The sequence below is a fragment of the Acinonyx jubatus genome, chromosome E1 (genome assembly GCF_027475565.1).
Source record: "Acinonyx jubatus isolate Ajub_Pintada_27869175 chromosome E1, VMU_Ajub_asm_v1.0, whole genome shotgun sequence".
Taxonomy (NCBI): domain Eukaryota; kingdom Metazoa; phylum Chordata; class Mammalia; order Carnivora; family Felidae; genus Acinonyx; species Acinonyx jubatus.
Window position 1 is genome coordinate 17,629,357 of NC_069397.1, and position 25,967 is coordinate 17,655,323.

The 25,967-nt window shown below is 44.8% G+C and overlaps 1 protein-coding gene and 1 long non-coding RNA gene across 3 annotated transcripts in view; one reads left to right on the plus strand and one right to left on the minus strand.

The window, feature by feature from the left end:
- Nucleotides 1-3: 3 nt before the first annotated feature.
- The window catches only part of BLTP2 (bridge-like lipid transfer protein family member 2), a 27,492-nt gene continuing 1,528 nt past the window's right edge, over nt 4-25,967 (plus strand). Inside the window, exons 1-37 of one of the 2 annotated variants that reach the window (XM_053212848.1) lie at nt 6-170; nt 1,060-1,183; nt 1,693-1,742; nt 2,040-2,187; nt 2,365-2,483; nt 2,714-2,774; nt 2,941-3,130; nt 3,268-3,391; nt 3,800-3,924; nt 4,170-4,237; nt 4,351-4,496; nt 5,114-5,232; nt 5,344-5,507; nt 5,667-5,925; nt 7,043-7,248; nt 8,588-9,680; nt 10,115-10,306; nt 10,437-10,639; nt 10,781-10,899; nt 11,014-11,234; nt 11,527-11,717; nt 11,840-11,939; nt 12,065-12,267; nt 13,281-13,575; nt 16,004-16,161; nt 16,430-16,636; nt 20,709-20,808; nt 21,020-21,202; nt 21,539-21,660; nt 22,143-22,298; nt 22,384-22,505; nt 23,783-23,963; nt 24,602-24,692; nt 24,893-24,999; nt 25,137-25,272; nt 25,377-25,507; nt 25,688-25,789. In XM_053212848.1, the coding sequence (XP_053068823.1) occupies nt 106-170; nt 1,060-1,183; nt 1,693-1,742; nt 2,040-2,187; nt 2,365-2,483; nt 2,714-2,774; nt 2,941-3,130; nt 3,268-3,391; nt 3,800-3,924; nt 4,170-4,237; nt 4,351-4,496; nt 5,114-5,232; nt 5,344-5,507; nt 5,667-5,925; nt 7,043-7,248; nt 8,588-9,680; nt 10,115-10,306; nt 10,437-10,639; nt 10,781-10,899; nt 11,014-11,234; nt 11,527-11,717; nt 11,840-11,939; nt 12,065-12,267; nt 13,281-13,575; nt 16,004-16,161; nt 16,430-16,636; nt 20,709-20,808; nt 21,020-21,202; nt 21,539-21,660; nt 22,143-22,298; nt 22,384-22,505; nt 23,783-23,963; nt 24,602-24,692; nt 24,893-24,999; nt 25,137-25,272; nt 25,377-25,507; nt 25,688-25,789 (6,381 nt within the window). In that variant the 5' untranslated portion in view covers nt 6-105. Of the gene's footprint in view, nt 171-1,059; nt 1,184-1,692; nt 1,743-2,039; nt 2,188-2,364; nt 2,484-2,713; nt 2,775-2,940; nt 3,131-3,267; nt 3,392-3,799; nt 3,925-4,169; nt 4,238-4,350; nt 4,497-5,113; nt 5,233-5,343; nt 5,508-5,666; nt 5,926-7,042; nt 7,249-8,587; nt 9,681-10,114; nt 10,307-10,436; nt 10,640-10,780; nt 10,900-11,013; nt 11,235-11,526; nt 11,718-11,839; nt 11,940-12,064; nt 12,268-13,280; nt 13,576-16,003; nt 16,162-16,429; nt 16,637-20,708; nt 20,809-21,019; nt 21,203-21,538; nt 21,661-22,142; nt 22,299-22,383; nt 22,506-23,782; nt 23,964-24,601; nt 24,693-24,892; nt 25,000-25,120; nt 25,273-25,376; nt 25,508-25,687; nt 25,790-25,967 lie in introns of those variants that run through there. The other variant, XM_053212849.1, reaches the window with a different exon arrangement.
- The window catches only part of LOC128313553 (uncharacterized), a 7,643-nt gene continuing 5,251 nt past the window's right edge, over nt 23,576-25,967 (minus strand). The window contains exon 2 of the long non-coding RNA XR_008294453.1: nt 23,576-25,691. This is a non-coding gene — a long non-coding RNA (uncharacterized LOC128313553). The remainder of the gene's footprint in view (nt 25,692-25,967) is intronic.

The window sequence follows — 25,967 nt, forward strand, 5'->3', positions numbered from 1 at the left end:
CCTGCGCGTGCGGCTGGTCGGCCCGCGGCGGCGCAGAGCGGAGCCGGCGTGGGGAGGGGGGGCCCGGCAGGGCGGGGGCCAGAGCCAGGCCGGGCCGGGGCCGGAATGCCCCTGTTCTCCGCGCTGTTGGCCTTGCTGTTGGTTGCGCTCTGCGCCCTCTTCTTAGGCCGGTGAGGGGATCCCGGCTACAGCGGGCGGGGGCTGGGGAAGGAAAAGAGACTGAGGAGGGGGGGCGCGCTAGAAGGGCGCGCGGGAGGGGAAGGGGGCTGGGGGGGACGGTGTGCAGGCGGCGGAGGGGGAGGGCCCGAGGAGGGCCGCGGAGGGGTCGCGCGGCGAGGGGAGGGCTTGAGCGGGGGCGTAAGACCCGAGCTGGCGCCGAGGACCTGGGAGTAGGGGAGACTGAGGGAGCGGGCGAGGCCTGAGGAGATGCTGAGGCTCGAAGCTGAATAGCTTGTGTGTGTGTGTGTGTGTGTGTGTGTGTGTGTGTGTGTGTGTAGAGGGGCCCCGGCTTGGTGGTCTCTCTCTCCCTCCACACGCCCCCGAGTGTACCCTTCACCGAGTGCAGAGGGCACCTGCAGCCTCGCCCTAGGAGCCGGAACAGGTCTGGCTGCCCAGGAGAGAACGGCATTTGAGCCGGCCGGGTGTGACCCCACCGCCTTCTCTCTGACACCTGTCTAGAGGGCGGAGACATGGACTGTGTGGGGGAGTATTTGATGGCACATCTGACACAGCTGCCTGTACTTCGAATCCTATTGGGGCCTCTTCTTTCTTCATCTGGGGTTCCTAAGGGTTGGAAGGATTGCTTTCTTTGTCCCCAACTTAGGAGGTGGACTGTAGTTTGTCTGATTTCATCTGGGTGAAGGGGACACTACAGAATTAGGGTCTTGATCTTTGTGGCTGAGTGTAAGTGACAGAATGCTGTTTTGGGAGACTGGAGAGTTGCCCAGAAGATCCAGCTTTAGGACATGACCTTTTTGCAAGGCCTTCTAGGACCAGCAAGGAATGAGGAAAGCCCAAATTGGGAGAGGGTCCTGTGAACTCACAAGGATTTTTCTGCAGGTGGTTTGTAGTCCGGTTGGCCACCAAGTGGTGTCAGCGGAAGCTGCAGGCAGAGCTAAAGATCGGCTCCTTTTTTTGGATCCAGAATGTCAGCCTTAAGTTTCAACAGCACCAGCAAACAGTGGTGAGTCTTGGGCAACTCCCTGGGTATGTGTGTGGGTGGGCCCAGCTGAATTTCAACTTTTTATTACTTTTTAAAAAAATTCTGGGTGACTTTCCTGGTTAGCCCAGCCTTGGCACCCTTTTGCCAAGATGATCTTAAGAGTTAGTTTGGAAACGCTGTGATCAATGCAAGTTGTTGAGTTAAAAATCCTTATAAGGCACAGAGTGTGCAGGGTACAATAAGAAAGATACAGAAGTAAGGACAGAACAAAGATAACAGGAAATAGAAGAGCTTACTGTTCTAATTTAAGAGGGGAAACAGCAACATATCCATGAAAGAGAAATACTAACCAAGTTGAGCCAATGTCATTGTGAGGAGCAGGATACAGTGCTCGGGAGAGAAGTTGGTGGAAATGGAGTGGAAAATATTTAGTGGAAGGGCTTCCTCCTCGTAGAACTTTTCCTGTCTGTCAAGCTGCTAATGGTTTACCTGGCAGCTAATGTACAAAGCTTTCTCCCACACTGTTTTAGGAAATTGATAGCCTGTGGATTTCCAGCAAACTCCTTAGCCATGATCTGCCGTGAGTACTCTACATCCTTACTCTTCCCTTGGGGAATCTTTTGGAATTGGAGTTTGCAGAATGACATTCTACAGAGGCCTCACAACCCAAGGAGGGGTTTTGCTGATGTCTCCCTCTCCCCCTCCCCTTTAGCCTGGAAGCTGTTATTTCGTGAGACAGATACTGATACCTACTATGAGACTGTTATCCATGATTTGAGCTGTATTTCTAGGGAGGTTGAGAGAGTGAAGGTGAGTGGGGGAGGAGACTGCTAGGGAAGGGTGGACCTGATGATAGTGAGGTTTCTCTTCTGAACAGACGTTATGTGGCATTGTGCTTTGGAGAAGTGCGTATCAGGACGGATCTACAGAAGGTTTCTGGCCTGTTTGCCCCATTTTCTCAGAGCACTGGGGTGCATCAAAAGGAACTGTCCTTTAGTCCATCCTTACTGAAGATCTTCTGTCAGGTGAGATACTTCTCCCAGTTTCCCGGACTGTAGTAGGGATGGCTGGCTTTGTAGTCGTGGGTGGATTTTTCCACTCTTTTGGGAACATCATATCAAGAGCTACCTCTTATTCTTTCTCTGTTAGGAGGGAAAGGTAGTGCCTTGATATTAATCATTATTCTTCTTTGCTGCTTCTAGCTGTTCTCCATTCATGTAGATTCTATAAACATCATGGTTCTCAAGGTGGCTACTTCTGAGTCCTTGTGGCACATTCAGATCAGAGAAAGCAGCTTTCTTTTGGACAGTGATGGGAAAAGGTAACCATTGGGTAGAAGAGGGTCAGGTGGTTCCATTGTTGTCTTAAAATTGTTTTAGGGTGGGTGAATTTTCTTATTAAGGTGTCAGATTTTCATCCTGTAGATTTGAGGAGAGGTTGCGATTAGGCGCTTCTCCCTGCCTTGTTCCTTTCAGCCAGCAAAGCTTGACTGAACTTAAATGGTGAGGAAAGGGGCCAAGTACTCTAATTTTTTTTTTTTTCCTTTCCCAGGCTGAAATGTGAGGTGAGCCTAAATCAGATCAACAGCAAAGTTCTAAAGAGTGGCCAGTTGGTGAGTATGCCATCGTCATTCAGATGCCTTGTTTCCTTCTGGGTGCAAGATACGAAGGAGCTTCTGTGTTCTTATGTGGATTCTCTCAAGGTGGTGTTCCAGACCATTGCATTTTGACCCCAAACTGCCTACTTCTTAACACCTCAGAGGCTTATCCTCCCTGTAGGAGGACACCTGCCTAGCGGAGCTCTCACTGGCCCTAAAGTTGTGTCTAGAGGTGGGCATCAGCAGTCGGCAACTGAAGGTGATTGCTGTGGATATGTGGACACTCCATGCTGAACTGCATGAGGGCCTTTTCCATAGTCAGCTGCTGCGCCAGAGCCCAAGCCTAGCACCCAAACCTGTTCCTTGTTCAGGTAAAGCCCCGGCCTAATATTGGGCATTGGGTTAGCCTATTTTATGTGGAAAATGTGGCCAAAGAGGACGGGGCATTTTGGAAGACCTGAGTGTGTTCAGGATTCATTGCTCCTGTGTTATTCATTTATGTTTTCAGAGGTGACAGAGAACTTGGCTGAGCCAGCTCTGCCTGGCCTGTACCTCCTTCAGCAGCTGCCAGACCAGGTCAAAGTGAAGATGGAGATCACAAGTGTGGTGCTGTCCATGAACAGTCAAAAGAGGTGAGATCTCTCCTGGCACAGAAGTACGGAGAATGATAACTGGAGCTATATGCTGGGGTCTCTGTAACCAGCCTAGTAGCTGCACTGAGTTTGTCTGTGGGGAGAAAGGGAGTAAGAATGGCATGTATTTCTTTTTTTTTTTTTCTTTTATTTTTTAATTTATTTTTTAATGTTTATTTTTGGGAGGGAGAGAGAGACAGAGTGTGAATGGGGGAGGAGCAGAGAGAGAGACCCAGAATCTGAAGCAGGCTCCAGGCTCCAAGCTGCCAGCACAGAGCCTGATGTGGGGCTCAAACTCACGGACTGCGAGCTCATGACCTGAGCCAAAGTCAGACGCTTAACCGACCGAGCCACCCAGTCACCCCAGAATGGCACGTATTTCTGAGCCAGAGTCTGTCTCTCATCCAGGCACCTGAATTGGACACTGAAGCTGCTGCAGTTCCTGTACCACCGTGATGAGGATCAGCTGCCTCTTCGAAGCTTCACAGCAAACTCTGATATGGCACAGATGAACACTGAACTCGTACTGAAAGGTTCACGGGTGGGGATGTCGGTACTGAGAGTACCAGACACTCTTTCCCCTGTGCCCCATTTGGTCTTTTTAGTTTAATATCAGTGTAACTGGAGATGCAGAGGAGAGAACATACTGAGAGAAAATAGCCCCAATTCATGAGTTTGGGTGATAATCTGTTCACCTGCTTGCCTGCCTCTGACCCTCTCCTAGTTTTATGTTTTGTTTTCCCAGTGTTCTTCTCTGATCTGCTCTTTACCCTTACAGATGGGTTGTTGCTGTCCCAGAGCCGCCAGCGCATTGTCTGTCTCAACTCCCTCAAGGCCAGTGTGCAGGTGTGATGACTGTGATACCAAGAATCATTCCTTTCTCTACTCTCTCCCTGTATCGTTGCATTGTGAGCTAATGAGATAAAACCCAAGCCCACAGTTCTGGTATTTATTTTCAGGTGACCACCATCGACCTCCTAGCCTCCCTGGTTTTGAATACTTGCATTATTCATTACCGGCACCAGGAATTCTCTCACTGGCTGCACATGCTAGCACTGGAGACCCAAGGGTCTAGTTCATCTGTTCTTACGCAAAGAAAAAAAAGGTCAGTGTAATCTTTTTCAGCCACCATCTTACCAGGTGGATTCTCAGATTCTTTTGGTTTAAAGTGGCATATTGTGTTAAACGTGTATTTGATTACTTCAGTAGCAATTCTGTTTTATAGATCTTCCCCATTATACTAGGTTCTTTGACGGTAGGATGAGGTCCTTTTTGTTTCTATGTTCTTATTGCTCAGCATAGTGCCTTATTATACAAAATAAACAATTGTTGAACTGAACTTAAATGATCCACAGTATCTTGTCTGTCTTAGATTTTAAGGTGGTCGGTCATGTCACCTTCCATGGCTTGGAAGAAATGCCCCTTGGTTGTATTAGGTTGAATCATACGATATGCTGATGTCTATATTTGACATTCATATCTGACCTATGAAATGGCAGTCTCATGTGGTTCAACCTAGTAACTGTGGCATTCCTGCAGATTACTGTTGGGAGTAGCAGTAAACAGCAAACTGACAATTTCAGTCTTTTCATTTTCTGGTTGTTTTCCATTCTAAGAATCACAACCAAACTCACCCTGACTTTGGAGAGCTTCAGGTGTCTCCTCCATAATAGGAAGCTGGAATTCTTTCCTTACCAAACAGTGATGTCTGTCTCTTTGCAGAACCTTCCCCCAGATCCTGGCTCCCATTATCTTTAGCACTTCCATCTCCAATGTCAACGTTTCCATTCAGCTTGGTGATACACCACCCTTTGCCTTGGGATTCAATTCCATCTCTCTAGGTAAGGCTCTGGTATGGAAAAGGAGTAAGAATCTGTCCATTAGTGAAGCTGGGCCCAGTTGATGGCCACAGTGGTTCCACAGAACTCCTCTCTCCCACCTTCTTTGTTCAGATTACCAGCACCTGAGGCCACAGAGTATCCATCAGCGCGGCGTCCTAACTGTGGACCACCTCTGCTGGCGGGTGGGCAGTGACTCTCACATTCAGCGGGCACCCCACCCACCCAATATGCATGTTTGGGGTGAGGCACTTGTCCTGGACTCCTTCACACTACAGGTAGGTGGGGACTTTGGTGAACAGGAGCCCCATATAGTTTCCTTGTCCTGCCCTGCTTTAGAGCGTGGAGCCCCTTTTTGCCAGAATATGATGCATCAGGGTATTATAGAACTGTGTGTCTGCATGCTCATAATGGGGCTCCCTCTGCTTCTTTTCTAGGGCAGCTATAACCAGCCTTTGGGCCTGTCTAGCACCCAGTCAGATACCCTGTTTCTTGATTGTACCATTCGAGGACTGCAGGTAGAAGCATCAGATACCTGTGCCCAGTGTCTCTCTCGCATTTTATCCTTGATGGACATACAGTCTGGGAAGTCCGCGGTCTCTAGAGAGTCTTCATTTGGGGAATCTGTGTCACTACTGTGGAAGGTGGACTTGAAGGTGGAGGACATGAACTTGTTCACCCTTTCTGCCCTGGTTGGTAAGTGGGACAGGAAGTCTGTACCGAAGTGGGTAGTTTCTAACCTAAGCAGATTATGCTGGTTCAGTCTGTGCCTTTTCATTTAATGAAGCTGACTATGTGAATTTTTCTATTCTATTTATTTATTTAATTTTATTTTTTTAATGTTTATTTTTGGGAGAGAGAGCAAGTGCATGTGCATGTATGAGCGGGGGAGGGACAGAGAGAGAGGGAGGCACAGAATCTGAAGCAGGCTCTAGGCTCTGATCTGTCAGCACAGAACCCGACGTGGGGCTGGAGCTCACCAACTGCGAGATGGTGGCCTGAGCCGAAGTTGGATGCTTAACTGACTGAGCCACCCAGGTGCCCCATGATTATGTGAAAATTTTCTAAATTAAAGGCATGAGATACTGGAAGGTCTTACACAACTATTGGGTTTCTTGATGTTTGTTAAAGGTCTGTAGGAGATATTAAATATTAAGCAAGATTTATTTAAGAAAGGGGGTGGGGGAGAGGGAAAAATGGGTGATGGGCATTGAGGAGGGCACTTGTTGGGATGAGCACTGGGTGCTGTATGTAAGCCAATTTGACAATAAATTGTATTAAAAAAATAAAAAGTCAAATCATTATTAAAAAAAAAAAAGCCTTGAGGCACCTGGGTGGCTCAGTTGGTTAAGTGTCCAACTTAGGCTCAGGCCATGATCTCACAATATGTGAGTTCAAGCCCTGCTTCGGGCTGTCTGCTGTCAGCACAGAGCCCTCTTCTGATCCTCTGTTCCACTCTCTCTCTCCCTCTCCCTCCCCTGCTCAAAAAGAAAATAAACATTAAAAAAAAAAAGCCTTGATAGTTGATCAAGAAATTGATTTTTTTTTTTATTTCCGTGTGTGTTTAGTTCTAGAGAGTAACTGGTACGTCTCCGGGCACTTTGTAGCAGTCAGGGAGCTTCTTTGGGTCTGCCAGATTTAGGTAGGTTAATTTAGGAAAGGAAAAGTTTCCCTGAAATATGAGGAATGATCTTAGGGAGGTATGGGTAACACAGAAAGCTAGAGTGGAGGGAATAAATAAGAAAGGAGAGTGAGGGCTGCGGTGGCCATTTGAGAGCTGCGAACCGATGCTGACATGGTTTCTGGATGTTAGGTGCTTCCGAGGTCCGACTGGACACACTGACTATCCTGGGAAGTGCTGAAACCTCCACTGTGGGTGTCCAGGGACTTGTGCTTGCGCTGGTGAAGTCCGTCACAGAGAAGATGCAGCCGTGCTGCAAGGCTCCTGACATCCCCACTCCCGTGCTCAGCCTCTCCATGCTGTCCATCACCTACCACAGCAGCATCCGCTCCCTGGAGGTAATGCTTCTTTGGGGAGGTGGAGTCAGGTTGGCTTCTCCCTAGGCTTAGAGCATTTCCCAGTCTTTTGAGTCTGGTGTGAAACTCAAACTGTGAGAAATAGGACACTTTGTGTTATTCTTTTTGTCGTTGCTTGTTCTGTACATTTTTAACTCTTTATTGTGGGATGTAAAATATACACACAATTAGAACATATGAACTTGTACGTATTCATACCCAGCTTCAGTAATTGCCAGCTTAGGACCAATGTGTTTTAGCTACACTCTGCCATCCACCTCCCGCTCTGGGATTATTTTGAAGCAGACCTATACCAGACGTATAATTTCAACCGTAAACATTTCAGTGCATATCTCTGAAAAATAAGGAGCTTTTTTTTTTAAAGATCATGATCTGGTGTTACTTTCCTGAAGCACCCAGCTCATTAAAAGGCTGGAAGGGAGGGGTGCCTTGCTGACTCACTTGCTGGAGCATACATCTCTTGATCTTGAGGTTTTAAGTTCGAGCCCCACGTTGGGTGTAGAGATTACTTAAAAATAAAATCTTTAAATGTAAGTAAATAAAAATAAAAGGCTGGAATGGCTCTAAAGATGGAGGCACTGGCAAGTTTTAAGAGGCTTTCCAAGATTTTTCTCCTCAGACTATCGGGTGGACATGGAATCCTCTTAGGAGAGGTGTGGGATATCTTCCTAATTGTCAGGCTTCAGCTTCCCTTGGAAACTGAAGAGTTGCCTTTTTAGAGGCTGGAACTCAAAGGAATTTTTCTGTTCTGGAATTTAAATTTTCTCTGCTTCACTATTCAGAATTGACTTTGTTTTCCAAGCTGACAAGGACTCCCTTCTTTGAGGCATACTTTTGTGTAAATCAATCGCTGTATTGATTTGTGTGGTCAGTCTTTTTTATATTTAAGAATTAAGATGCAATCAATGCATAAAACATTTTCAAATTGATTGTTGCAGTGGTTATTATGCAGAGTGAGCCTGTTATAGAAAAATAACTCATAGACAGAAATATAAAGCCAAATGATTAACTGTCTGCTGTACATAGCTGATATCCTATGGTAGATATTAAAGAATCAACACACATGATCTCTACTCTCGGACAATTTAGAATCCAGTTGAGAATTCAAAAGTGTGAGTGCTCTTACACATAAACAAGAACCGTTAGCTCAGCACATTTGTGCTAAGGGGAACAAGGCAAGGGAGTAACTAATGAGGCTACTCAGGAAATACTTCCTAGTGGAGATGGTTCTTGACCCAGGTGTGCTTGTATAATATTCCCGGTCAGCTCTCCTATTTTGGGATATTGTAACTGACAGATTCTTTTCTCTTGTTCCCTGAAGGTTCAGTGTGGTGCAGGGCTGACCTTACTTTGGAGCCCCCCAGATCACATGTACCTGTACCAGCACGTCTTGGCTACCCTGCATTGCCGAGACCTACTAAGAGCCACTCTGTTTCCCGAGACTGTTCCACTCCTTGCACTAGAGACTCCAGAGGCTGCGTCTGAGCCAGAAGGTCATCTCCCTGAGCCATCTCCTCCAAAGCGGCTCCTAAACCTCACACTAGAGGTGAGCACAGCTAAGCTGACAGCTTTTGTAGCTGAGGACAAGTTCATTACCCTGGCTGCAGAGAGTGTATCGCTGAGCAGGCATGGGGGTTCACTGCAGGCTTACTGCCCAGAGCTGGCTGCCGGCTTTGATGGCAATAACATCTTCAACTTCAAGGAGGTGGAAGTACAGCTGCTACCTGAACTGGAGGAGATGATCCTCCACCGGAACCCCTTCCCTGTGCTGCAGACCCTCCGGAACCGTGTTTGGCTCCTGTCCCTGGGATCAGTCTCAGTGGAGTTTCCTTATCAGTACGATTTCTCTCGAACTCTGGATGAGGCTGTGGGAGTTCAGAAATGGCTGAAGGGGCTGCATCGAGGAACTCATGCTCAGGCTTCTCCAAGCCCTGCCCCACTCCCACCGGATCTACTCTTGAAGGTTCAGCACTTCTCATGGGTTTTCCTGGATGACATTTTTGAGGTGAAACTTCGTGATAACTATGAACTGATGAAGGATGAAAGTAAGGAGAGTGCCAAAAGGTTGCAGTTGCTGGATGCCAAGGTGGCTGCCCTTCGGAAGCAACATGGGGAGTTACTGCCAGCCCGCAAAATTGAGGAGCTCTATGCCTCTTTGGAACATAAAAACATTGAAATCTACATTCAGCGTTCCCGTCGTCTCTATGGCAACACACCCATGCGCCGGGCCCTGCTCACTTGGAGCCTGGCGGGGCTAGAGCTGGTAGCTCTGGCAGATGTCTCCTTCCATGGCCCTGAGCGTGTGGTAGAGCAAGTTCAAGAGCTTGATCCAGGCAGCCCTTTCCCTGCTGAGGGAGTAGATCTTGTCATTCAGTGGTGTCGTATGCTCAAGTGCAGTGTTAAGACATTTTTGGGTAAGTAGTACTTCCTTATTTGCAGAGTCTGGTGTTTGCCCTCTCAGCTCCAGGAAGCTCTTTGAGTGGATGCAGAGGAGCTCAGTTATATTGGGAACTCTGGTGGTTGTGGGATGGGTGGAGTGGGATGGGTGGGCTCCTCTTCCCTTTCTTTGTTCCTGAATTTCACCCTGAAACTGCTTGGCTAACATAAAGGGACAGCTAACACAGTCGTCTTCAGGGTTGGTGTACCCCTTGGATCTCAGTGGTATTCCCCTCACCATCTGCTCAGTGTCTCCATGCCCTTTTTCAGCTTTTCTGTCAATTGTCAGCTCTTGTTGTCTCAGTTGACTTTGTTAAATAGCTGGGTAAAAGTAGTGGTGGGGGAGAAAAATGTTTGAGAATATTGAGACAGTCCTCTGAATAGCCATTGTATATCCTCCCTGTAATAACAGTCCGGATAAGAGATTATCCCCGATACCTGTTTGAGATCCGTGACTGGAGGCTGATGGGTCGACTTGTGGGCACCGAGCAGAGTGGTCAGCCTTGCTCCCGGCGGCGTCAGATCTTGCACTTGGGGCTTCCATGGGGTAATGTGGCAGTAGAGAGGAACATGCCCCCACTCAAGTTCTACCACGACTTCCGCTGTGAGTAGAGGAAGGCAGTTGGTTTGGCTGAGGGATGTTGTGGTGGCTAGGATGGGAGATGAGCTGAGGCCCTTCTGGAGTGAAGAAAGAAGTTGTGTAACAAGCTGTACCCTTTGCCCCTCTGTCCCAGCGGAAATCTTCCAGTACACAGTGGTATGGGGCCCGTGCTGGGATCCAGCCTGGACCCTGATTAGCCAATCTGTGGACCTCTTGACCAAGCCTTCAGCTGACCCCAGCCCACCCTTGCCCTGGTGGGACAAGAGCCGTCTACTGTTTCATGGGGACTGGCACATGGACATAGAACAGGCAAATCTGCACCAGCTGGCTACTGAGGTGAGGGGTTCCAGAGGAGTTACTAGGATCGTATGGTTGGGGCCTGTGTAGCACATGGTAGGGAGAGAAAAAGGTACTGCTTTGGGAGATTTGGAGGATACTTGTATCCAGATCTCACGAAGTTGTTGGGGATGGTTATAGGACCCGTACAACACAACTGAAAATATGCACTGGGAGTGGAGCCACCTGTCTTTTCATTGGAAACCTGGTCAGTTTGTGTTCAAGGGTGACTTGGATGTCAACGTGAGAACAGCTTCTAAGTGAGTGGAGTAATGCCTCAACGGGGTGAGGGACTCAGGTTGGGGGGAGTGGGGAAGGGCCAGGGGGTTGCAAGTGACCAGGGCACTGAGGGCTGGGACTCTGTTGTGAGACAGGTATGATGACTGCTGCTTCCTTCACCTGCCTGACCTCTGCATGACACTGGACCTGCAGTGGCTGTGCCATGGGAACCCCCATGATCATCATGGTGTCACTCTGCGGGCTCCAGAGTTCCTGCCTGAGGTGCCCTTGGGCCAGCTCCATGACTCCTACCGGGCATTCCGCTCTGAGAACCTCAATCTCTCCATCAAGATGGATCTGACCCGGCACAGTGGGAGTGAGGCTTGGGTCTGGGGCAGCGGGAGGAAGGGTTGGGAGGATGGGCTTAAACACCGAGGACTTCAACTTGACCCTTGGGGGAGGGGATAAGGAAAGCAAGGGAGGATTTGGATTAGGACCTTTTCTGAGAGAGGGTTGGTGAAAACAAAGCTTAGATCTTTAAAAGGAATGGGTGTTGGGGATAGTGTGAGGTTGAATGCTGTTTGGATTTTTAAACCTCTAAAAGCTGAAGCTAGCTTTATCTCTGTGTTTTAACCACAGGTAGGAAATGTCTATCCTTTCTTTTGCAGCGATATCCCAGCCCCGGATTCTGCTATATAGTAGTACCCTGCGCTGGATGCAAAACTTCTGGGCAACTTGGACTAGTGTCACAAGGCCTATCTGTAGGGGAAAGCTCTTTAATAACCTGAAACCTAGCAAAAAGAAACTCGGCCAGCACTACAAGCAGCTTTCCTATACTGCACTCTTTCCCCAGCTACAGGTCAGGCTCTGACAGCCCTGGTGACATCTTCAGTTCTTTCCCCTTCCCTCGTTTTCGTGTTTTTTCTCATCTTAATCATCTGATGCCATTCTTTGTTCAGTGTTATGCTCTCTTGTTGCCAGGTGCATTATTGGGCCTCATTTGCCCAGCAACGGGGCATCCAGATTGAGTGCAGTCAGGGCCATGTCTTCACTAGGGGAACTCAGCGGCTTATACCTCAAGGTAAGGTCAAAGACTGCCTTCATTTTTCCTACCGTCTTTGCCCTTCACATTGCTCTTCCCTCTATGTGTCCCACACTGTTCTTCTGTACTGGTCTGCATGGGCTCTGTATGCCTCCTTTTCTCAGCGGGCACAGTGATGCGGCGTCTCATCTCTGACTGGAGTGTGACCCAGATGGTTAGTGACCTAAGTCAGGTGACTGTTCACCTGATGGCTTCACCCACTGAAGAAAATGCTGATCACTGCCTTGATCCCTTGGTAACAAAGACCCACCTACTGAGCCTGTCCTCTCTCACCTACCAACGGCACAGCAATCGCACGGCTGAGGAGGTACCGCCTGACACAGTCTCTTTGCTACCATATTTTTATCAGTAGGTGTTTTAGTCTGCTGTTACAGGGCTGCTATAACAAAACACCAAAGAATGTGTGGCTTGAACAACAGAAATTTATTCCTGACAGTTCTAGAGGCTGGAAAGTCTAAGATCAGGGGCCAACATAGTCAGATTCTGGTGAGGGCTCTCCTCCTGGCTTGTAGACAGTTGCCTTCGCTGGGTCCTCACATGGCAGGAAAAGAGAGGGAGAGAACACACTCTTTGGTGTCTCTTATAAGGGCACTAATCCCATCACAAGGGCCTCACTCTTGTGACTTCATGTAAACTTAATTACCTCCTAAAAGTCACATCTCCAAATATTATCACATTGGGGATTATGGTCTCAACATATGAATTATGGAGAGGGACACAATTCAGTCCATAGCAGTAGGTTTTAAGCAAAGTCCCGGGTAACATTTCTAACTGTATTCCAAGTATATATATCATTACTGTCTGATGAACTCACTGTTATCATTTGTATCAGCGTACCTCTTTTTGAATATTCCTTCTCTCCCTCTCCTAAAGATAGTCTCTTGCCTTTCAAGAAACAGTAAAACTTTTTTCCTAGCACCTTCTTTGGTATTTTTTATTGTTGTTTTTTCCTAATTAAGGAAAGATTTTTTATGTTGAAATTTTCTTTTTTGTTTTTTTTTTTAAAGTAGGCTTCACACCCAAGGTGGGGCTTGAACTCATGACCCGGAGATCAAGAGTCGTATACACTACCGAGTGAGCCAGCCAGGCGCGCCCCATGTGTTGAAATTTTCTAAATCATTTAAAATACAGCGGATGTAGTCAGAACGCAATCTAATGCACAAACTAAGACCACTTAGTTTTTCTTTCTCCAGGGTCTTCTTTTCTCCCCCAGAACAGATTTCTTGTTCAACAAGCTTGTTTTCTTGCCTCTGCCTTTTTGGTCCAGGAGAAATAGTGGGAATTTCCATGCTACCTTGTGGTTCTTTTCCTGTTTCTTAGGAGCTCTCTACTCGAGTTGGGGATCCTGCCTTTCATACACACCAGCTGCACTTGGTAGATTTACGGGCTTCCTGGACAACCACCAATCGGGACATTGCCTTTGGTTTATATGATGGCTATAAGAAGGCAGCTGTACTCAAACGTAATCTCTCTACGGAGGCCCTGAAGGGGTTAAAGATTGATCCCCAGATGCCAGCTAAAAAGCCAAAGCAGAGTGTACTGACCAGTGCCCCAGCCCCACCTCCTGTCAGCACTCCCAGCTTTAGTGGACAACCTGATAAGGGGTCCTCAGGAGGTAAGCTGGAGGAAATAAGACTTCATAGAGTTAGGTGTAGGATATGTGCATAGGATTGAACAAGAACTGGGAGGACTAAATCATGGCTGGTTCCATCTAGATACAGAGATGAAAACTATTCTTTTTCCATATTAGGTCACCTCTGACTTACATAGCCGTGATATAGGGGCATTTAAAGGGTGTCATCCTGTGGGAAGGAGGAGAGGATCATGAAGGAGTGATGGGGCCAGAATGGGATGAGTAAGGGAGAAAAATGATTAAAGAATTGTTACGTGGTTTGATGAATTAATTTGTTCAGTTAACAAATATTGAGTACTTAACAGGCGTAAAGCACTGTGCTGGGTTCAGTGAGAGATGTAAAACGAATGACATTCTACTTGCCTCAACAAGTTTATCATCTCTGGATGAGCTTAGTTCATTCATTTACTCCCAATCACTCATTCATTCATAGATTCGTTTTAGCTTATTGTGGGTTTATAATGTACCAGACATAACCCTAGACGTTAGGGATATAAAAATGAGGAGAAGCTCAGAAACTAATAGACAGACATGTAAATTATTATTTCATTATGAAAATGCTTTTTAAGAATGTTTAAGAAGAAAGTATTTAAATCAGCATAGGGAAATCTAGAAAAGTTTCCCAAAAAAGATCATTGAGATGGGCCTTAAAAAATAAATAAGAGTTCGGCAGGCAAGAAAAGAGGAGAGGGCATTTTAAGGAGAGGGAATAAGTATAGAGGAATGCAAGTTCGTGGTAAATTTAAGAACAAGGTGGAAAGAGATATCAAAAGAGAAATCAAAAGAGAAAAAAGTATATGGGAGTTCTTGACTGGAATGAAGGAGGGAGTGCAATCAGGGAAAGGTTTATCGAGGAAAGTAGCATTTGAGCTGGACCTTGAAGGCTGAGTATGGTTTGAACCTGTGGAAATGGGGAGGAAAGGCATTCAAGGCATCCTGAATAGGAGTAGATTTGGTAAGGCTCCGTATGTTCAAAGGAGAGCGAACAATCTGTTTCAATTGGCATAGAGAGTAACTAAGGCGAGGAGCGAGGGAAGATCCTGGAAAGGAAAGCTGCACATAGACCATCACAGGTTGACCATCACAGGTCCTTTATACAAGGCTAAGGAGTTTTTGGTCCTTATTCAGTAGACAGTGGTGAACTACTGAAAGTTTTTGAATGGGGATGTGTCATCATGAGACTTTACTTTTAGGAAGATAAATCTAGCAGTGCTGTGGAGGAGGACTGGAGGGGAAGAAACTGGAGGTGGAGAGACAGATAAGGAAACTATTATGGTGTCCCAACAACATGTAATGAGGGCCTGAACTTGGTAGAGGCAGTGGGAATGGAGATGAGGGGATGGGTAGAAATGTTATTGTACTAAGAAATTTGACAACTGGTTGGAAGAAAGAGTTAAGATAGAAAGCAATAATGACTGAGGCTTTGAGCCTGGGACTAGCATGATGGTAACAGTAATATCAGAGATAGGAGAGCCAGAGGATACTAAATACTAAACAAGTTCCGGGAGGAACAGGGTTGTTGAGTTCAGATTTGGACATGCTGAGTTTGTGGTGCAAGTAGTACATCTAGGTAATGTCTAACCAACAGCTGGAAATGAGGATCTAAAAGCTTAGTACTAGAGGTGAAGACTTTGGGAGTTTCAGCATAGAGCTAAAAGTTAATCCCAAGTAGATAATAATAGTTGCTTACTGTGTGGCAGGTACTCTGCAAAAATACTTTTATATGTTATTGCATTAAATCCCCTCAACAACCTTATGAGATAGTTATTATTATTTTACAGACAAGGGGACTGAGACACAGGTTAAAGCAAGCTGCTGAAAGTCACAATCGAGTAACTGGCAGAGATAGGATCTTAAATACAGGCAGACAAGTCTGATTCTGGATGCTGCTAACCATAACACTCTGTTAGAAAAACTCATTAGAAGAAAGAGGAAGAGAAGGGAACCCAAGGAGATACTTATTTCTAAGACATGGGAGAAGAGGATTTAGAGGCATAATCGTAGGAAGCAGTAGAGCTATGAGAACACAGTGGCACTAATGGCAAAGGAGTGGTTTCATATGGAAAGGAGTGGTCCACAAACAACATTTAAAATAATATAAAATGAAAAATATAAGGAACAAAATAAGAAGAAAGATCCTAGAGTAATCAGAGGTTGATATACCTAAGAGAAAAAAATGCTGCTATTATATAGCACTCTTGGGAATCTGTTATTTTTGTTAAAATTGAGGAAGTGAAATGACAACCCTTATTTTGCCCTCAGAGATCAAGGAGGGGAGTGTGTGGGCTGGAGTTGCAGGTTGGAGAGAGTATTTTCTAGAGAAATTGAAGGAAGATCGGTTTGGCCCTAGATGTGTTGCCCATATTCCTTTGAGATTGTGACTTTCTTCCACTTCCTATTTCTCTGCCAGGTGCCTACATGTTGCAGAAGCTGATTGAAGAGACAGACAGGTTTGTAGTGTTCACAGAAGAGGAATCAGGTGTGAGTGATCAGCTGTGTGGCATCGCCGCCTGCCAGACGGATGATATATATAACCGAAACTGCCTTATTGAGCTGGTTAATTGCCAGGTAACTTCTCTTTACCAGAGCACCCCAACATTGGGCTAGATCCTAATCATATGTGTTCACCTTCTCCCAGCGCCAAATAAGAATGGGCAGATAGAGCTCCAAACAATTATTCCTTCCACCAGGTATCCAGGATAATCCTTCCATTTCTAAAACCATAGTGTAAGCCAGAATTAGATCCAGCTGCATTCATTGATACACTCCTTTCACTGACCTTCTCATCTTCCCTGGTGGCCCTTGTGCTATGATTCTGCTCCTGTCTATGGCATAGATGGTTCTTCGTGGAGCGGAGACAGAAGGCTGTGTCATTGTGTCAGCTGCCAAAGCTCAGCTGCTGCAGTGCCAACACCATCCAGCCTGGTATGGTGACACATTGAAGCAAAAGACATCCTGGACTTGCCTACTGGATGGCATGCAGTACTTTGCCACCACTGAAAGCAGCCCCACTGAGCAGGATGGCCGACAGCTCTGGTTAGAGGTTAGTCAAATACAGGAATTGCAGGCAGTCTCTGATTTGTGGTCTGTGAGCACATAGTGCTTTTTTCTTTTTTTTTAAATCTCTTGCTGTTCTTTTTTATTGTGAGGGAAATTCTTGTTTCCCAGCACTAGAATAAAATGGGTTGGAACTTTTTTACGTTTGAGAAGATTGCTGACCTCTGCTAATAAATCATACTAATCAGCAGGCAGCCAAGAGAACAGGCAGTAAGCCTGAGAACTTTAGATAAATTCTTTATCTGCCCTTTCTCTGATTTCTCTTAAGAAGATGTTTGATTAGTTTCAGCAAAGCAGTAAGGTTGAATACAAAGACTGCTTGTCTAGGACTCAGGTTATGTGAGTTCTAATGCTACCTTTGTTGTTATAGTAGCCATGAGCCTTTGGGCGAGTCACCTTTATTTACTTTGTTTAAGTTTATCTATTTATTTTGAGAGAGAGAGATGAGAGCAGGGGAGGGGCATAGAGAGAGGGAGAGAGAATCCCAAGCAGGCTCTGCGTTGTCAGCGCTGAGCCCGATGTGGGGCTCAAACTCACAGCTCTGAGACCATGATCTGAGCTGAAATCCAGAGTCAGAGGCTTAAACTGACTGAGCCACCCCAGAGCCCCAAGTCGCCTTTATTTGTAAAATTGAGTTGATACTTCCCCCTCACAAGATTGTTGAAAGGATCAAGGGTGAGAAACTGCTTTGAAAAATACAAAGCTTCATTTAGATGGAAAATAATTACACCATTTTTAAAAAGTTATGTCAGAGGAGGTCTAAGTGTGTCAAGATAACATTTTGTTAGATGGTGGAATTATGAGCAATTGGCAGGGACTAGGCTATAGATTTTCTTTTCAGTGTAGTAAAACTGAATTTGCTCTATAATTTCTAGGATATTCTCCCAGAATAATAGGAGATCTAATAGTTATAAGATGTACCTAATACTCAGCATTGTTACTACTTAACCGGTGTGAAGTGTCCACATTGTGCAGGGCATGGTACACCCAAATGAATTACTGGATCCAGCTACATCTTTAAGGACCAATAGGATAACTTCATTTACCATTCTACTCAGTGGGGAAAAAGCTAATCCCTTTTCTGTCCTCCCTGCCTGGTGCTTCTTACTCCAACAACCTTAGGGCTCAATCTAAGCAACCTCAGGTGTAATTACACACAAGGTAGTCATTTAATCAGATGTCAAGCCAAGTAAGGGTCAAGTTATTGGTACTATGAGAGGTCATGCTGATATATTACATCTGTGATTCAGGCAAGCAGTGCTCTTTACCACTAATCTCAGGAGGTGGGCATAGAAGGTATACTCAGGCAGAGGTGGGCAGGATGAGCTATGCAAGATCTCTAGCATTTTCCGGGCCTCTGCTTCTTTTAGGCATGCCCTCTTTTACATGTGAACCCTTTTTTTCCTCAGGCTGTGATATTAGCATTAGAGTAGAATATCCTAGGGGTTTTTTTGTTTCTTTAATTGAAGTATAGTTGGCATATTAGTTTCAGGTGTACAACATAGTGACTTGACAATTACAAACATTATAAAATGCTCACCAGGGTAGTTACCATCTGTCACCATATAAAATTATTACAGTATTATTGACTATTTCCTGTACTGTACTTTTCATCTCTGAGTTATTTTATATCTGGAAGTATGTACCTTTTAATCCCCTTAATTTATTTCACCTATTCCTCCCACCCTCCTCCCCTCTGGCAACCACCAGTTCTTTATGGGTTTATTTCTGTTTTTGTTGTTTGTTTTTTAGATTCCCCATATAAGCGAAATCGTATAGGATTTATCTTTGTCTGTCTGATTTTACTTGGGATAATACCCTTAGATCCATCTGTATTGCCAAAAATGGCAAGATTTTATTCCTTTTTATGGCTAGTAGTATTCCATTGTGTATATATAAAATATGTCTTTATCCATTCATCTGTTGAAGGACATATAGGTTGCTTCTGTATTTTGGCTATTATAAATACACATAATAAGCATTAAATATAGGGCTTTTCGAATTAATGATTTCATTTTCTTCAAATAAATACCCAGAAGTGGAATTATTAGATTGTATGGTACTTCTGTTTTTAGTTTTTTGAGGAATCTCAGTATTGTTTGCCAGATGGCTGCACCAATTTACATTCCTGCTAACGTTGCACAGTTTCCCTTTTCTCATCGTCCTTGCCAACATGTGTTATTTCATTTTGATACTAGCCATTTTAGTGTGAAGTGGCTTTGATTTGTATTTCCCTGATGATTAATGAATTTGAGCATCTTTCCATGTGTCTGTTAGCCCATCTGTATGTCTTCTTTTGGAAAAATGTCTACTTGGGTCCTCTGCCCATTTTTAATTGGATTAATGTTTTTTTGGGGGTTTTTTGGTGTTGAGTTGTACGAGTTCCTTATGTATCATTTGCAAATATCTTCTCCCTTTCAGTAGATTGTCTTTTCGTTTTGCTTATGATTTCCTTCACCGAGTTTGGTGGGAGTACTTTGATTTTGCCTTTCCCATATGAAATTTTTTGTGACTTGGCAGATCTGCTTATGGTCTTCATATCACTCATTCTACTATTCACTTTGACTTCAGCTTGGCAGAGAGACTCAAAAGAATTCATTCCCTTTTCCCCATGGGCAACAGTGTCAGAGTGGTTGTCTGAAAACAGAAAACAGCAAAACCACAATTGCATGAATATCAAAGTGGGTGGGAAAGTCACTGGTTTTGATGAAATTTTTTGTGCTTGACAGGATTGACTTTTTCCTCAAAAAAATTTTTTTTATTGTGGTAAGATATAAAATTTACCATTTTAACCATTTTTTAAGTTTATTTATTTATTTTGAGACAGAGTGTGAGCAGAGGAGGGGCAGAGAGAGAGAAGGAAAGAGGGAATCCCAAGCAGGCTCTATGCTGAGCGCAGAGTTTGATGTAGGGCTTGATCTCACAACTGAGATCGTGACCTGAGCTGAAATCAAGAGTTGGATGCCACCGCTGGTTTTAACCATTTTTAAGTGTAAAGTTAAGTTTGTATTAAATACATTCAGAATGTTGTTCAACCATCACCACCATCCATTTCCCTAACTCTTCATCTTATAAAACTGAAATTATACCCATTAAACAATAACCTCCCTTCCCCTTTCCAGTCCTCAGCAACCACCATTCTACTTTCTGTCTCTCTGATTTTGGCTGTTCTTAAGTACCTTGTATAAGTGGAATCATACAGCATTTGTCTTTTTGTGACTGGTTTATTTCACTTCCTATAATCTCTTCAAGGTTTATTCGTGTTGTAGCATCTTCCTTTTTAGGATTGGATTCTGTTGTATGTACAAGAAATTGCTTATCCATTTGTCTATCAGTGGATACTTGGGTTGCTTCCATATTTTAGCTATTGTGAATAATACCATGTGAACATGGGTGTACAAATCTCTTCAAGACCTTGCTTTCAGTTCTTCTCAGTATATATCCAGAAGTGGAACTGCTAGGTCACATAGCAAAAATTCTATTTTTAATTTTTTGAGGAATTGCCATACTGTTTCCATAGTACCATTGTACCATTTGACATACCCCAACAGTGCACAAGGGTTCCAATTTCTGCACATCCTTGGCAACACTTTTTTTTTTTTTTTTGATTGTAGCCATCCTAATGGGTGTGAGGTGGGATAGGATTTTTTTTTAATGTTTATTTATTTATTTTGAGAGCACAAGTGGGGAAGGAGCAGAGAGAGAGAAGGAGACAGAATCCCAAGCAGAGCCTGATGTGAGGCTTGATCCCAAGAACTGTGAGATCATGACCTGAGCTGGTATCAAGAGTCACTTAACTGACTGAGCCACCCAGGTGCCCCCAGATAGGATATGATTTTAACCTAGCTTGCTTTTCTGGTCTCAGGCCTGCAGGCATGTAACTCATCTGGGTTTGGAGAATTTAGGTGGTGGGCCAGGAGGGAATCATGTATGTCTTCTACCCTGGGAGATCCTTCAAGCTGTTCCAGGCAGTGGAAATTTAGATAGTATTACTTGCATCATAATCATCTGTGTCCCAGTTGGCTAGGAGTTAAAGGTGCCTGTATCTCTGTCTTCAGGTAAAGAATATTGAGGAGCACCGGCAGCGTAGTCTGGACTCTGTGCAGGAGCTGATGGAGAGCGGGCAGGCAGTGGGAGGCATGGTTACCACCACCACAGGTCAGCTCTCCCTTATTCCCCATCATGTTGTTAGGTGTGCATTTTCTTACATACTCTTAAAATTAACATATGCTGGAATAGGACCATTTTGTTTTAGGCTAGGGGGAAAGCAAGTGTCTGGAGTTCCCTAAACATCACATGTGGCTGGGAGGTTCTCACAATACCTCCATTGAAAATGTCTTTCTCTTATCTCTTTCCCACCTCTTCCCAGATTGGAACCAGCCAGCTGAGGCGCAACAAGCCCAGCAAGTCCAACGGATCATTTCACGCTGTAGCTGCCGAATGTACTATATTAGTTACAGCCATGACATTGATCCTGAGCTGGCAACTCAGATTAAGCCACCTGAGGTTCATGAGAACCAGGAAAAGGAAGATCTCCTAAAGAAACAGGAAGGTATTCAGGGCTTGAAAGGCTTTTAGAAGGGAACTAGAGAATTTTTGAAAGTAGCTATTTCCTTAGTGGTTTTGAGTTAGTAGTGTTATTAGAAGTCCCACTGTGCCCTGGGCATTAACACTTTCACTTTGCTCTACATTGTGTAAGTTCTACTATAAGAGAATAAACTGGACTGTTGGAGGGAACTGGGATGAATGGATATTGTTTAATTCTAAAATAAGAAAACCTATTTCTACCCATGAGCATCTCTCACTAATACCAAATATGGGTTAGAAGATGGGGTCGATATTTAGAGAGAAACTTGAGTTTCTTACCTAGCTGCTATTATTTACCTAGGAGCTGTGGATACCTTCACCCTTATTCATCATGAGCTGGAAATCTCCACCAACCCGGCTCAGTATGCCATGATCTTAGACATCGTCAATAACCTGCTGCTCCACGTAGAACCTAAGCGGAAGGTGAGCATGGGCCCTAATAGAATGCCAGTTAACCTCATAGGAACTGACAGACCTTGTGCTTTATTTGGGGTCCAGTAAGAAAAGCCATGCTTCAAACTGAAAAAGGACCTTGTGGTGAGTACATCCTGTGTTAGTCAATAGCAGCAGTTGAAATTGTCTAGAAAAGGTCTGAGTGTTTCTGAGACTGCAGAGCTTGTTTATGTGTGGTTTTTCTTGGTCAGTTCTCTGCTGAGTCACTTTAATACCTCTAAAAACAGTAACTGGTCCCCACTATCACCTCTATCCCTACTCTGTGGCACTGGCTTATTGTGAAATCCTTATGTCTTCTGCATTGGCCTACCCTTTATGCTTGCTACTAATGGTAACAGATACAAGTAAGCTTTCCAGAAGAGGTCCCTGTTTCTCGTTCCTTTCTGTATTTCACCTTACTACAAGACATGTCTATTAAGAAGCCTTGCTCATTTTTCTTTCCATTCCTTCAGGAGCATAGTGAGAAGAAGCAGCGAGTCAGGTTCCAGCTTGAGATCTCTAGCAATCCTGAGGAACAGCGCAGCAGCATATTACACTTGCAGGAGGCTGTGCGGCAGCATGTGGCCCAAATACGGCAGCTGGAAAAGCAGATGTATTCTATCATGAAGGTAGTCACCAGGGCAGTTTGAGGAGAGGGTGTTCTCCTAGGACAAAGGAGATCTCCTCTCAGTTTCTCCTGCCTTGGCTCCCTAGTCTTTGCAGGATGACAGCAAGAATGAGAACTTGCTTGACCTGAACCAAAAGCTTCAGTTGCAGCTAAACCAGGAGAAGGCCAACCTACAGCTGGAAAGTGAAGAGCTGAATATCCTCATCAGGTGCCATAGCATCCTTTCCCTGCCCTTTTCTAGTGCCCCAGCTGGAATTGATTTCTCTTCCTTGCTTTAGATCTATTGTGCATTATCAAAGGCTGATGTAGATTTGGGCACTTCCCGAATGAGCGTTGCTGGTCTTGGCCAAGAGATTGAGAACAGGAGAGCCCCTGCTTTGGCTCCTCATTAGAGTATCTCCTGGGAAAGGAGAAAATCAGCTCAGAAAGATAGCTTTTGTGGTCCTGGTGCTATGCAGGTGAACTGAAAATAAAATATCTTGGAAGTTGGTCAGTAGGGAGCACAATTGCAGATACAATTGTAGGGGTTTATTAGTGGGCAGAGATTACTTTATTAAGAAGCACCTGGAGGGCACTTGGGTGGCTTAGTCGGTTGAGTGTCCAACTTTTGACTTTGCCTCAAGTAATAATCTCACAGTTCCTGAGTTTGAGCCCCACGTCGGGCTCTGAACTGACAGCGGGGAGCCTGCTTGGGATTCTGTCTCTCCCTCTCTCTCTCTCAAAATATACCAAAAAAACCCAAAATAAAACCTTGGAAAAAAAAAAAAGCAGCACCTTTATGGCTCCGTCAGTAGAGCATGTGACTCTTGATCTCAGGATCATGAGTTCAAGCCCTATGCTGGGTGTGGAACTTACTTTTTTTTTTTTAACATGGTTAGCATGTGGCATAGCGCATATATATATACGTGTGTGTGTGTGTGTGTACACATATATACATATATGTGTATATATATTTTTATAATTTATTGTCAAATTGGCTAACATACAGTGTGTGAAGTGTGCTCTTGGTTTTTGGGGTAGATTTCCATGGTTCACCACTTACATACAACACCCAGTGCTCATCCCAACAAGTGCCCTTCTCAATGCCCATCACCCATTTTTCCCTCCCCCCCCCCCATCCACCCTCAGTTTGTTCTCTGTATTTAAGAGTCTCTTATGGTTTGCTTCCCTCCCTCTCTGTAACTGTTTTTTTCCCTTTCCCTTCCCCCATGGTCTTCTGTTAAGTTTCTCAAGATGGGTGTGGAACTTAAGAAAAAACAACAACAACAACAACAACTGTGGAATTGAAAAATTTGAAAGATGGGATTTATTCTCCCATGGCCCAGGGTGTGAGGAGCATGAATCCAGTGAAAAAAATAGGGAATAGCTGTCCCAAAATAGGTCCATCTCTGGATTTACCTCCTGCATCATTCTAGAGCATTCTACCCCACCCCCAACCCAAATGCTGTTACCCTTATTGGCTTTGGCCCTCCTGTCCATTTATAGGTGTTTTAAGGATTTCCAATTGCAGCAGGCCAATAAGATGGAGTTGCGAAAACAACAAGAAGATGTGAGTGTGGTTCGTCGCACTGAGTTCTACTTTGCTCAGGCACGATGGCGTCTGACAGAGGAAGATGGACAGCTAGGAATTGCTGAACTAGAGCTGCAGCGGTTCCTCTACAGCAAGGTATCGGGTGTATACAGTCACATAAAGGCAGCTGTATTGAGAGACATTGACCTATCACAGGAGTCTTAACTCGGAGAAACAAAGAGGCTAATTATTATATGATTACTAATGCTGGTATTAATGGTTATTAATGATGATACATGAGCAGAGTTCCCTTTAGACATAGTTGTTTGTAATATTAAATAATACAGATATAGATGAGCTTGATCAAATGCTTCTTTCATTGAATAAGATTATCCCTAGAAATATGGCCCAGAAAGAAGTAATCTTCCAATACCAGCTTGGAATAGAATTAATTCTATACTGACATTCAGCTTTCCTGCAATAAATGGAGGAGAAGACATGATTCATTATTCCACACTCCTTCCCCCTGGGAGTTTGGAAATGAGTGAGACCATATTTGACTATCACAGTAATTGGGAAGGATTACTGGCACTTAGTGCTCTTGTTAGTAGTGTCCATGAGAAACACTGGATTAAAGGGTGAATTGACTGTATGGAGATGAAAGGGATACCAAAGGTTGGGATTAAACATATGGAGAACCTGAAAACAGGATATGTAGCAATTCTCTAGCAAGCTCCTGAGAAAGACTTATAATAGTGTGTGGGGTGGGGGTGGGGGGGAATCTGTCTTTATAGGTGAATAAGTCTGATGACACAGCAGAACATCTTCTGGAATTGGGCTGGTTCACTATGAACAACCTCCTCCCCAATGCTGTCTATAAGGCAAGTCTTATTTCCCCATTCCTGCCCCATTCTCATGCTTCCTAACACAGGGCATTTGTAATGGCCCTTCCCCATAAACCCACTAAGGGAAATACTGTGGTGATCTGAGAGGTGAAAGCTTGTCTAGCTTAGCAAGACTGTTGCTTTTCCTCTTAGTCTGCAGGGATTTGTGGGTAGATTTATCACTCTTTATCTTACAGGTAGTCCTACGGCCCCAGAGCTCCTGCCAATCTGGGCGACAGCTAGCCCTCCGCCTTTTCAGCAAAGTCCGGCCCCCTGTTGGGGGTATTTCTGTTAAGGAACACTTTGAGGTTAGTAAACAGTCCTTTGGGGACCCAGGAACAAAGGGCACTCAAAAGCTATCTGTGTGTCAATGTTACATTAGGGGTAGGTAAACTGAGGGATGATGTCTGAGCTTAATTGCTTCTTCAGCCTTTTTCCTCTTTAGGTAAATGTGGTGCCTCTCACCATCCAGCTGACACACCAGTTCTTCCATAGAATAATGGGCTTTTTCTTTCCTGGCCGAAGCGTAGAAGATGATGAGGTTGGTGATGAAGAAGATAAGTCCAAACTGGTGACTACTGGTGAGAACTTTTATGGTGGAGATCCGGAAGACTGGGGTAGCAGCCTCAGAGATAGCTGAAGCTTCAGAAAGAGGACAACAGCTGGTGTGCTTGCTTTTTCATAGGAATACCAGTGGTTAAGCCTCGGCAGCTGATTGCAACAGATGATGCAGCACCACTGGGCCCTGGGAAGGGTGTTGCACAAGGCTTAAATCGGAGTTCTGGTGTCAGAAGATCATTTCGGAAAGTACCTGAGGTACCAGACATGCCCCTAATGACAGAAAGATGGAAGAATCCTAGGGTTCTGTTTGGGTCAGCTGAAGATTTCTTCTGTTTCCTGAGTCTTTTCCAGGGATGAAAGGAGATGGAGATGTTTGGGGTTCTAAGTTTCTTCTGATGGTTTCAAGAACTCATATTCATTTCCTGCCTTTCCTAGCACCCTGTGGATGATATTGACAAGATGAAAGAGCGAGCTGCCATGAACAACTCCTTCATCTACATAAAGATTCCACAGGTTCCTCTCTGTGTCAGCTACAAGGTCTGCTCCTCCCTAGTACTTTCTAGAACAGGGTGGGAAGGGAACCAGATAAGATCAGAGATTAAAATTAGGCACGACAGTCTAAATTGTGAAGATGGTCTTTGGGTAATAATCTGCTGTTCCCTCTGCTGCCTTCAGGAGTCAGTACTGTTACAGGATGAGGTAAAGGGAAATCAGT